General features: G+C 25.7%; 1 protein-coding gene across 5 annotated transcripts in view; it reads right to left on the reverse strand.

The window, feature by feature from the left end:
• The window catches only part of LOC112679308 (serine/threonine-protein kinase tricorner), a 114,322-nt gene that overhangs the window by 88,021 nt on the left and 12,192 nt on the right, over nucleotides 1–14,109 (reverse strand). Inside the window, exons 1-2 of one of the 5 annotated variants that reach the window (XM_025549064.1) lie at nucleotides 5,300–5,331; nucleotides 651–690 (exon numbers count right to left, since the gene is read on the reverse strand). The exons of 3 other annotated variants lie outside the window; for them this stretch is intronic. In XM_025549064.1, coding sequence (XP_025404849.1) covers nucleotides 651–690; nucleotides 5,300–5,308 — 49 coding nt within the window. In that variant the 5' untranslated portion in view covers nucleotides 5,309–5,331. Of the gene's footprint in view, nucleotides 1–650; nucleotides 691–5,299; nucleotides 5,332–14,109 lie in introns of those variants that run through there. One more of the 5 variants, XM_025549063.1, reaches the window with a different exon arrangement.

A 14,109-nucleotide genomic window follows, 5' to 3' on the forward strand; every position in this document is an offset into this window, starting at 1 on the left:
GTAGGTTGTTTATCATTCAATTAAAATACAATACTAAATAAAAAATAAATAAATATATACAAAATAAACTGTTAAAATTATTAAGCCTTGTTTTAGTAATAAAAATTGAATTACTTGGCATTTGTGAAATAGTAAATAATTGTTTATATTTTACAATTCCTAACAATATAAATAAATAAATAAATAGAACAAATCAAAGTTGGTCAACAATTCACCTTTCACATTTCCCACTATACTCATAGATGAATAGGGCCAAGTTGGTGTTACTCAACTAACTTGTTGTCCATTGGTCAACCAAACAATAATAAATGTTTAAATAAAATGAACTTCACACAATATTCCTAGTTACTCTTTCATGGGATTTAAAAAAAATTGTTCTTCTAATTTCATCAATCAACAATTAAATAATCTAACTGAATATACATATATTGTTTAATGAGTATATACAAATAGGTACATATAATAACTGATGCTAGTCAGCCATTAAAAAATTTCAAAATTGTTTTTACCGGTTAATATCAATCATACAGTTAATTTTTATACTCCAAATACTATATTTAAATATTTTTATAGTGTTTAAATTAATCATAAAACTTAATCCACACTACCATAGTGCCAATTGGATAGTAATTGAACAACATTATATTTACCTCTTGCCGAGCTTGTTAGACAAGGCCAAATACAACTAACCTGAAACAAAAATTTAAATAATTTAATTTAGATAAATAATTATTAAGCATAATTATTTTATGACAAAAAGATAATAGTAATAAAATACTAATATAAATATAGCAATTTTATTTAAACTGGTATAAAAATATAATTTAATGTATTCCATTTAAATCTATACACAAAAACGTAAATTGATAAATTGATGTAGTAGTGTAAAAACTTAAAGAATGGAGAATTAATAAAAATTATTAAGATTTAAAAGATAAATTTAGTGTTTCAGAAAACAAGTAATAGAAAACATGGCAATACAAATAATTGATGTATTAACAAATAAAAATAAATAATCGAAAGCCAAAAAAATTAATACCATAAATAATGATTTAATAAATAAGGATCACAAATTAATGATACTTCGATTTCTAACATATTTTCAGATTGGTATTAATACGGAAAATATATAATGGTTGTTTATTATATATATATATATATATGTGTGTGTTAATTAAAATAAATCATAAATGAATGATAATACTTTAAAATATAAACATATCTCCGCAAATAGAACAGATTTATTTTTACCTACTACCTATTAATAATTGTAAAACTATACATTACACTTTTTATTATTTTTATTATACGAGTATATCAACAAGAAAACTAAATATTTTAGATTTAAATGAATAGGTAACCTATGGATAAAGTATATTTTAAATATATATAAAATAGAAAATAAAAACAACACAGTTCAACAAATTGTATTAAATCTACAAATATAGTAGCTACCTAATTGTATCTTATACTATTTACTAATAGTTCCAACTAACCTTACATAATATGTAACGATTATTATTATTAGTTATTATTATTAATTAATAAACATATTAGGTATGTTTAATAATTAATAATAATATAATCAAGAATTGTTTAAGTGAAAATACAGGTTCGAGTCTTATAAAAATATTGGACTATTAATAGTAGTATTTACTTCATAAAGCTTACAAAACAAAGAAATTAAATTTTATTTTCAACTTTTAAGGAAAGCCTATACAAAAAAAAAAAAACCTCTGAACATTAATCATTTCTGACCAACACCACGATTTGGCACAAAATGTTTTAGGTGAAGGTTACACATTTCAAATAAATTACATTAGTCGTAACTAGAGAAGTGAGAACAATTAATTAACTTGCATTGGTAGTATGTATCTATTATACAAAAAACTATTAAATAACTTGGTTTTTATTTCAATTTTAATTTATTATTTTATTCTTTATTCCTATTTGACTATTTTCAATTCATACTTTATCAACCATAAAAAAGTATTTTTCTCAACAAAATTATACAGTAGGTATTATACTATTACACAAAAATAATGATACATCAATATTTAAATAATAGATATAATTTATTATAAGTAATAATTAACTTGTGAATGATTTGAAAAGTAACATATTTAAATAATTATTTATAACAATATTACATATTATTCTTGTTATAGATAAGATTTAAATCAATTAATATTTTATTATATATATAATATTAATATGAAAAAAATTGAATATTCCATTATATTTTTTTATGATCTTATTAGTTAGGTAGTAATTACTATTTTTACGCCAAAAATTTTGAATTCATGAAATCAAAAGTTGAACTTAATATTAGAAACATAATATTATACTATAGATTCTATAATATAGAATAAGTTTTAAATAATCTGGTCATTTTTTATATACATTGGAAATAATACAGAATAATTTTAAGCTAGATATTATTTTAACAAAGCCTTTATCGAAAAATATGTTTTCTTTTTTGGCATTTGTAAAAAAAAATTGAAAATGACCTTTAGGAAATGAAACATATTTCCTATAGTACATTTTGCTACATAAACCACATGAAACATTTTTTAGAAAATCAATATCTAATCTAAAATCATAAGACTTTAAGGTAGGTATACTACATTTATTTCATTCCAATGTAAAAACTAATTTTAGAGATACTACTTCATTTAGGTACTGACATCCCGAAAAAATTCGCTACGCATATCAAAACAAAAATAGTGTAAATATCTATTAAATTAGCCAATGATATGTTACCAATTGGTTTCTTCCTCAACACGTTACTCATATTATTTTAATCCTATTGTAAATACCAAATCTACTATTGTAATAAGTTGTAATTTGTAATGTATTAAATGGACCCATAATTGAAGGTCTATATAAAATTTCAATAAATACAACTAGAAAAATAATAAGATAAGCTAATAAACGTCTCAAAGAAACTTAATAAATAAGTTCTATAATTATTAGAGACATAACTTATTAAATATTAAATTAAACTTTTTCGATAATGTTAATAATAAAAGGTAGTTGGATTTATAAATGCAATGGGTGCATTAGTTTTAAATAATAATTACAACTGTAATGCAATATTTACGAAGTAAGTATAAAACATACAACTACACATGCAAGGAGAGTATGCGGGTGTTCACGCGGTTTTAAAACTTAAAAAAACAGTGGTTCTCAAAATATAAACCACATTCAGCCATCAAATCAAGTTAACCAATAGCTGTATTCCATAGTACAAGGAAATGTATACATCCATTGTTTCAACTAAACTAAACCACATAACATACGCTAAACTATATACCTAGTCACTGATTCGAAAATCGACCTTAGCCTAGTTCATTTGGCCAAACGCCACTGGATAACGGTTGTTTACGCGGTTCTCTTTGTTGTGAGAGACTTTTTCTTATAAGCGTGAGAACTTTTTTGTTTACTAGGTGATGGAAATGCATACAAGGTTTGCTCAGAATACAATTATTATATTTTTGTGTGTAGGTGGGTACAAATATATATATATATATATATATAAATATTTTAACGAACTAATTTTAAGTTATGGAGGACAAAATTCACATTAACAATATTCCAAGAACAAAATCAAAACAAAAAAATGTAATTATACAAAATAAAATAAATTAATCGGTAGTATAATAAATTGAAATATTCACAATATTAACTAACTTATCATATAATATAGATAATTGTATTATATTCTAAGAATTTACAAAAAAAAAAAAAAAAAAAAACAGAGTTAAAAAATTAAAAATTATATAAATGTTTTATAACCTTTTAAATAAGTTGCTAAAATAATAAGTACAAGAGTAGGTAATCAATAATATTATATTTGATTTAGTCCAATTATTATTTTAGCAAAATAAAATGATAAAAATTGATGTATAATATTTGATTAAATTTATTCCAAGTGTTTTGTTTCATAAATGCAATTCAATGGAGACTATTATATTTTTAGGATTATTAATTTACACATAAATATTTTTAAATACTTCACCAACTCAAAACATTTAAAAATACTAAAAGTAAACAAATCTATAGAAAATAAATATTTATAAAAATTTAGAACATTCATTCGAAAATTATAATCAATACCTATAACAACATATATTTCGTTTAATTATAATCATTCTTCAATTAATTTATTATTATGAAATATATGATGATAATAATTTTTCAGTTATACATAAATAAAATATGTACTAGTACCATAAACTATGATGAGAGAAAAAAACGTTTAAAAAAATCTATGCATAACGGTTCTTTAATAAATCAGCAATAGCTTCAACAGAAATTCACTCACAAATCGTTATTATTTATAAGTCATTTTTTAATTAACTAAAATTTTTCATTTTTGCAACTTTTATTTAATACTTTTACAGAGTCGGTAGATTCAATGTATTCAAAAAAAACTAACTAGGTATCAAAAATAATTATTTTATGATTAATAGATATAGAATACAATATTATTGTTAAAAAAATGGAAAACAGAAACAATTTTTAAAATTAATCGATATTTAAAATATTTTAGCTAATTTTATTTTTAAATGTGTTATAATTATAATTTTCGTAAATTTCAAAATTTATAAAGAACATTTCAAATCATTAAACTAGATTTTTGTTAACAAGTTATTCCCTATTTTCTTTTAGAATAATTGCTATATTTTTTAAACAAAAAGCAACATATGTTTTTTTAATTATGTATATTGAAATATGAAATTTTCTAAATATGTTCATTAACATCATACATCAAACTCTTAGTTAACAAAACTATCAGCTTCAGATATTATATCGTCCCCCCCATCATGCTAAAATAAGTTAGAACTACTCTTTACTTTACATATAAAATTCAAGTATTCCAATCGAATATTTTACGGATAATGTCAAAAGAACCTTTACAAGGACGTATTTAGAAATTTTTCATAAAGGTCCAGCTAATTTTCCTAACACATTTAATTGGGGGATTCCACCTCCTCTCTTCCCCCGCATAACACTACAAATAAATTCAATTTATAACAATGCATTAACATTAAACCATCTTGATATGTATACTTATTTATTTTTGAACATATAAAACCACATTTATAAAACATAATATAATTTTTTAAGACGATACCAATTCATTACTGATTTCATCAACAATTAGATTTATATCCCAAACATCATTGCTAGTCCAATTAGTATCGTCTACATAATAATACATTTAAAAATACAGTTATAAGTTATATTGTTATACATTAGATATTAAATATTTTCAAAATAATTAAAAGATTACTTTATTCATTATTAATCTGAGATATGTTATCAGGCTTGTCAAAGTTGAAGATCTTTTCGGTGTTAATGACACTGGTAATGTACAATATAATTTAATTAAAAACTGTATGTTAGAAAAATCAGTTTTTGGGTAACTAATCCACTTTTGATGTTAACATCTTCACTGATTATTTTCGTTTTCCATATTTTTAATTCAACAAAAGCATTATCATTTTCAACTAGTGTTAAATTAAATGGGGGAACTCGAATTACCTCCCATAAATCTCTCAAATTGTCTCCCGTAAATAATTTAAAAAAAGGTTACTCGAATTGCCTCACATTTTAAAATTTTCCATTAATCGAATCAATACAATCGATATAAACTATCGATTTATACAATAATACCATCGACTGTTAAGACAGTTTTTCCTTTTTCACTAAAAAATATAGACATTTCGATCAAAATAAATTATTTAACTATATTATTATTTTAAATTATTAAAATGTAACAAAAAATACACCACGGCTTCATTAAGATAATTCACAAACGTATACTGACGCGAAAGTGCAGATATATTACCTGGTGTCAATCTGTAGTTTTAAATTGAAAACCAGTATAATCAACATTATATTGTTATATTATACTCCGCTATTGTCTAATTGCAATTGGTAAAACCAATATTAGCAAGCGGTAAGTACGAAAATGCGGCACTTTTATTTCTATTATACTCAAGTTTATATACGTATTATCGTATTCGTATAGGCTGCTAAAATATTATCACAGCCTTAAATAACCACACATTTTACTTGTTTCAAATCACACGTTTAGAATTTAGAACAAATTTTGTCGCAGTATATTCATTATCATTAAATTTCCAATATCAAAATATCGAAATCGATGTCAATTATATCGATTGTTATAGGAGGCAATTCGAGTATGATAAAATAGGGCACTCGATTGCCTCTGAAATATTTGGAGGCAATTCGAGTGATAAAAAGTAACCTAACCAGTTTTAGGAGGCAATTCGTATGCACTGAAATAAACTTAATCAAATTCTTAAATGATAACCTTTTTACATCTGTAAATGTGGAACTAAATAAATATTTAAACCTTAAAAGATATACACAAACATAATACTTAATACCAGTTTTATTTTAACATAGATAAATTAAAAGCTAAACCATCAAAAACGGATTTATGATTTAAAAATCGAGTTGTTAGTTAGTTAATAAAAATGTCATTAAATGGCATAAAAACTGTCATTCTATAATAATTTTCTACAAAAAACACTTAAGAATTCATTTGAATTGTTTGTTTTCTTGCTATGCGTTTTTAGGTTAAATACTCTATATTTAATATTTTGAGACCAAAATTAAAACAAAAATATACTAATTGATAGAAAATGTTTTTAAACAACTTAAGCTGTATATGTTCGCATAGTTAATTTATTTTAAACTGAGACGTGGTGGTCAACACATTATTAGACTTAGAGCATTAATTGATTATTTAATTAATTTTAAAGGTTTTTTTCTACAAAATAAAATAGTTACCTCTTATGTTGATCTTAAAATTAAAGAATCAAAAGTGAATGTATATATATATTCGTATAACATTATAATTAATTTTGAAATTAATTTATTGCGATATTTAATGAATTTAAATTTCACGAATATTTTTTTTTTTTATAATAATTAGTATTGTTGTTTATATATCCTATCAAGAACTATTTAACTAAAATTAATAATTTTTACACAGAATTAATTTTAATAGTACTAACTGTTAACACGAATATCACCGATGAAGAAATGTTGAGTCCTTGGATACACCTGATACCATTTTTGGCTATACTATCTACAGATATGTTATCTAAAAACTAGTACATGGCTATTTTAGGTCTAGGAGTTCAAGATCGTAAAAAATATAAGTATCTCATTATCTCATAACGTAATATAATAACTACCTTGTATTATCAAATGTTGGTGTATTAAACATAACATTTAATTGTTAACACAAGCCTACGTTTCACAATAAACTCTAAACAGTTAAAAATAATAATTTTAATGAATTATATTTTAAATTTTAGTTAAAATTAATAAATTATATAAGAATGAGCTTATTTTATAGAGTTAAGACTTGGAGGCGACCGCCACTGGAATACATAAGTCAAATAATAAAAGATAATAAGTGAACTATAGATCGTATTGTAAGCTAAAGCAAAGAAACGTCAAGAAAACTGCTGCCTGAAAAATTACTGACAAAGAGCCTTTAGGCTGTTAATAAATGCGAAAACTTGGAATAAGAACTAAAAATTGTTAAATATTCAAACTAATTAAAAAAATAACAATAATAATAATAAAATTGTCATTATTTATGAAAAAGTTGATTCTAATAATAATTTAAGCTAAAAACGTTTACGAAGAATAATACAACCAAATCTTATAATTTCGCAGAACTGCCTATTCATATGGTAGAGTCAAAGACGAATTGACAATTATTTTCGGCCCAGGAAATATGAAACAAACCGGCCCGTGAACCGCAAATTAAACTATTTTACCCCTCCTCCGTCCCAAAAAAAAATGTTTTATTTTGCATCAATTTCAAAATTTGTTTAGTTTCACCCCTAAATTAGTAAAATCTACAGCAACTTTACTATAATTATAACTATAATAGTTTTGGATAAGTCACATGATTAATCAGTTCCAACTTGAACTTGAAGTTCGATATTAATGCATCTTTAAAATATATATTTATTTTTTTAATGATTTTAATATATATTTTATAAAATAAAACTTTTTTTTGGTAATTACATAATAATATAGAGTGACCCAAACAAGGACCGGCCCATCGGGAAGATTCCGGATTTTCCGATAAGCCAATCCGCCCATGGGTAGAGTAGTTAACCATATATTAATTTACCAATAATTAAACACAAGACTATTAATACATTTAAATAAAACTACAAAGACAAAACTGAAAACCCCAAGTTTATGAAATTCAAAAATTTTAAAGTTTTTAGAAAAATACATTGAAAATGGAAAAGTATCTTTCCTAATAATATATACGAGTATACCATCTTATCGCATATTATACTCATAACTCTTAAGTCAAGATACTTTTTTAGAGCTGTTTCCTAGATAAAAAATCATTTATACAAAAAAAAAATGCAATATTAATTTGCTTCGGGATCTAAAGCATCATTATACGAAGGGCAAAAGATAAGTAATGCACAATCGCCAATAACTCACAATCGTAATAAGATAAAGACTTCAAAATTAGATCCAAATATAGCTATTGTTATCGTTTATAACTGAGAAATACCCATTTGAACATGACTCGATTTGTTTTTAATCAGTGCGTGTCAGAATGGAGCCTAGTACTGACGTATTGTCAACGAAATTAAAACAACGAGCTGTGATTGAATTTTTAACCGCCGAAAATGTTAATCCGATAGACATTCATCGTCGCTTAAAAGCTGTTTACGGTAATACAACTGTAGACCGAAGCACAGTATCTCGTTGGGTATCAAAATGTAAATTAACTGACCCTGGTAAAATGAATATTCTGGATAAACATCGCGATGGACGACCTGCCTGTAACTGTTACGGATGAAAAACATCGAATTCAAGTGGACGAGCTTATCAAAAATGATCGTCGAATAACTCAAAACCGCATAGCTGATATTGTTGGGATGTCGCAAGAAAGAGTCGGGTTCATTATTCAGCAACTTGGCTATCGAAAAATTTGCGCTCGTTGGGTACCGAAAATGTTGACACAGGAAAACAAGAAAATTCGAGTTGAGTGTAGCCAAAAATTGTTGAACCGTTATCACCAAGGAGAGCAGTTTCTCTTAAAAATTGTGACCGGTGACGAAACTTGGATGCATTACTACGATTCAGAGGAAAAAAGACAGAGTATGGAATATCGTCATGTCACTTCTCCCCAGCCCAAAAAGTTCAAGGTTCAGCCTTCTGCAGGAAAGATTATGCTTACGGTATTTTGGGATGGAAATCAAGCTTATCTAACGGATTATTTGGAAAAGGGGACAAATGTAAACTCAGCCCGATACATTGAGTCACTGAAAAAATTAACGATAACGCCCGACCTCACACATCAAATGCAACCAGTACCGCTCTCAAACAGTTGAAATTCGAGGTTCTTCAACACTCACCGTATTCACCAGATTTGGCACCTTGTGATTTCCACTTATTCTCAGACCTTAAGAGAGACCTCAAATGCACCCATTTCACGTCGGACAAAGAAGTCAAGGAAGCAGTGAAGTCTTGGATAAAAAAGAGACCAGCTACATATTTTAGTGACGGTATGAAGAAACTTGTAACTCGTTGGGAGAAGTGTATATCTGTAAATGGTGATTATATTGAAAAATAAAGGTATTCATTTCTAGCTAAAGAAGTGTATTTTTATATATATTTTTTTTCATTTCAATTATCTCTCTTCATTTTCGAAAAATTCACGATTGTGCATTACTTATCATTTGCCCCTCGTATTTATGGACAATACATTTTAATTAAATAATTTTATAATTTGTCTTATAAATATATATTATATATATATTAATATATAATAAATTAAAAGTACTGACTAATCTCTCTCTTCTCATATTTAACTTTATGGTTGGTTTTGCAGATGATTCAACTTGATTCATATTGCTTTACTAGGAGTTGTAATGTGACGGTTTCAGTGGCGTACACAGAATGGGAGGAAGAGGTTAAAATTTATATATACATAAAAAATGTATATACAATTATATTATTATTTTTATTTAAGGTCATAATTCAAATAATTTAAAAAAATGTATATTTTGTGGTATAACTTTACAATTTAAAATTAATTTTTTTTTATGCTTTTGATAATTCATCGAGCACATGAAATTCATAAAATTTATCTGATTACCGCAGTACTTTAAACATAAATACATTTAATTCATCTGACATATAAGTTTGTTTGAAATAATTAGTAGTAATTAGTAATTTTAGTACAATCATCATCATTTGAAAACTTAGTTTACTAACTGGACTTTCTTCTCAATTGTTTTCAATGGGTGTTTCAGAATTTAAAGTATTAGTTTCGTCTTCGCTCGTTTTCTAATTTTTTTTTAAAAACATTTGTTAGAACAGTGTTTTTTATTTTTATTTTCCTATTGAATAAAAATTTTCCTATCCTATTAAATAAAAATTAATTACCTTTTTTAACAATAAATAATTTTATAGATACAAAAATATTGAACACAATACGTCACAAAACGAGAGTTCAAAATAAAATGAAATTTAGTAGGTATTCATGTTTATTAGTGTAATTGTCTATCGGTAATTAGTAGATTGGGTATGTATTTATCTTTATGTCGAATCACATGATTCAAAATAGATGGCAATGATATAACGACTAGCAACAATTACGTACTCGTACCTATCATAAGGTACGGATCCCACGGCGTGTGGCGTGTGGCACAGCACGGTACAATAAACAGGCCGTAGGATTGGTATTGCTCAACTAGGCTCGTGTAAATGCGGCATCATTATACATATTTTACTTATGGGGAGGTTAAACCCTTAACTCACCCCGTTGGTATGCCACTGGATGGATTCCTTCTCGTTCCATATCACAGTTCATGATCCACTACTTGACATAATATTTAACACCTGCTGCAAACGGTAAACCAAACAACATAAAAATAGAACCACCATGTCACAGCCCAAGTAAGCACCTTAACCAGGAGGGGCATCACTTTTGAAGCGTTATGTTTATCTGACGTGTTATGGGGCTACCCTCTTCCGTGGTATCAATAAGGTTTTGCAATGGACAAACATAATTAGAGACAAAAAATGGATCCTCGTCGAAGCGTTATCAAGCAATCAAGCAGAATGACCCATCTGGAGAACATAAAACCAAATGAAAACAGGAGTTCGATGCACTAAGGATAACGTGAAGAAATTTGGGACTATTTGAAGGAACATCTACAACTTGTGAATGTGGTACAGAACAGTTAAAGTTACATATGCAATGCCCAATCTTCTTTACTCATCCACACAAAATAAGTTATAAATGAAAATGACAACGCCAAGGACAATTCATTTTTCCTTATTTGCCGAATAAATCATGTTATCTGGCGGATAAAATAAATTGAAAAACCTTAGTGAAATATAACATAAATTATCTTATATAATGATAGGTATATTGAAATATATTGAATATGAATATATCAATAAATAAATTTCGAATAATGTCTAATAATAAACAAAGGTATAGGTTTATAATATATTTTAATTATTTTCTCTTAATTTTAAGAGAAATAAACGTAAAATATTTTCAGTGGTCATATTTTTTGATAATAGATTCATGAATGTTTAGTCTAAACATTATTGAATTTAATTAAAAAACATAAATTTTAACGTCTAATAATTTACACCTTATTCTGATTGATATTTAAAAATTATTGAGTACCTTTTATTTTACAACTTTTAAATTTGGTTCTTGTCTAAATAAAAACATAGAGAATATTTTCGAGGAATCAATAAGCCATTACAATAAAAAAAATACATATATTTTACATTTTCTTATTATTTTTGCAGTTAAAATAAAATTATAAGCTAAAACTGTTTAGAATATTGGAAATTCGATTTTTGAAGTGAAATCAAAAAATGGATAGAAGATGTATTTTACAATTAAACACGAAAATTAAGACTTATTAAACCAAAAGGTTCTTAAAAAATCAAAATCAATTTTACTATTACAACATCCGTGCCCTAGTAATGACACTTATTTTTACGTTTTTTCACACTTTTTCCAATAAAATTGATAACTACATCATGTTAAATTACGTATGGGTTAAAAGTTTATATATTTTTAAATAAGATAAATACATTTATACATTTATACTTGAAGATTGTTATTATTTATTTGTTTTTAAACTTAAAATAGATAAATGTTTTACAATCTAAAAAAAAATATTAATAAAATCTTATTTAAATCAAAATCTATACCAGTGATGTAATATGAGTGATAGCAAATAGAGCAAACATCCCTTCCGTTAATTAGCTATATTTATCATTCATATACATATATATTGTATTTAAATACTTTTAATCAAGTACTTTTCAAGACTGATTATCATGGGCATCCATTGAGAAAGAGCAAGAGGGGACATGTACCTCCCTGGAAGATATAAAACCCACAAAAATTGTTTTTCTTGAGCCTTGAGCCTTTATAAAGCTTTATAAAATAATTTTATACCAAATAATTAATAAAAATGATAAGAAAAAACATACTATGGTGTAAATTCTTTTCCGCACCGTGCATTGAACCATTGATAATTATTTTGGATTGATTACCAACCACAATATGACCGATGTTATTCAAACATCAACACACATAATACATAATGCCAAACTACACTAAATTGATAAAATAATATGATTTATTTTCTGAAGTTTAAAATTGTATTTAAATTATATATGATAAGCGAAATCTTATAATCGTGTACATGGGATGTACCTGTACGTATAAACTGCATTCTTACACGCGTTTTAGTCGACCAGCAGCGTGGTCTATGACATTATAAATTTTATTTCTATTTTTTATTGCGGCCTGTAACTAGACGCTAAAAGGACCATTTTTCAACACTGCCTATTTTTATAGACGCATGAATTTTATCCATAAAATAACTTCATAAATTAGTTATTTTGAAATTATATAATTATATATACTATTATATATTTTAATAAATACCTTGATACTTTAACAAATAAAATATTAAGCTCAGAACTAATAGTATGTGTAGTGTACAATTTTATATTTAATTTGCTAAACGTATGACTAGTAGTATTATATTTATAGTTACACCTCCATCACTAGAATTTACCAGCCGCCACTGAACATACTTAACACTACAACCAACACTTGCACAATAGATTAGTTAAGTACAGTCGTTCAGTATGCTACGAAAAGTCATAACTAAGATCAACGATAAGTGAAGAGAGGTTGGATAGACTATGTACGATAAATATTCATCGTGCAAAAATTGGAAACTCTAAAGAAATTGATTTTATTGAAAAACTTATAATAACACTTTTGCTCTAAATTAAATAATTACTTAATTTGGATACTTATTGATTCAACATTTTGTAATGGATCTATTATACTTCAATATCATTTTTTAGAGATCTTGAATGTATAATATATCTACTTAATACTCTTTAAATTCGTGTTTGAATATTTAGTTTCATTTTGTCTCCCTATCTGAATATTACATTTTGGTACTAATGCACATAGTTATAATATTAAATTTCCAAGGTTACATTTTTTTGCTGTCAAGTCCACATGGTTCTATTACCTACCCAATAATGTATAAATGTATTTATCAGACCCGTGCCAATTCAGCGCCCCTGAGCAAAATTTTTTCGCACCCCTCTACGATTTAATCACTAATTGTTTTCTTATTATATAAATCTCCATATGACACCATATTACCACACATCACGAAAACTAACTTAAATATAATATACAATATTTTTTATATATACTTGTAATTATTCATTTATTTTAATTAAAAATATTGATAGTAAATTAATCATTAACATAATTAAATCTTTGGACTATAGTACTCAAATAAATACTCTTAATTACTTAAGATTCCACGCACAAAAGTGATAAAGATAATGTTTTTTCATTTGCTAATAATGAGCGGAGATATGTTTTTACTCTTCTCCAAACAGAAAATGAGCGTTCACCACTAAAATTTGAATAAGGCATGTAAATATTTTAAGAGCAATTTCTATCAATGGAAATGTTATAACATAATATATTATATTATATTT

This window comes from Sipha flava, unplaced genomic scaffold (assembly GCF_003268045.1).
Source record: "Sipha flava isolate LNK unplaced genomic scaffold, YSA_version1 134_pilon_pilon, whole genome shotgun sequence".
Lineage (NCBI taxonomy): Eukaryota > Metazoa > Arthropoda > Insecta > Hemiptera > Aphididae > Sipha > Sipha flava.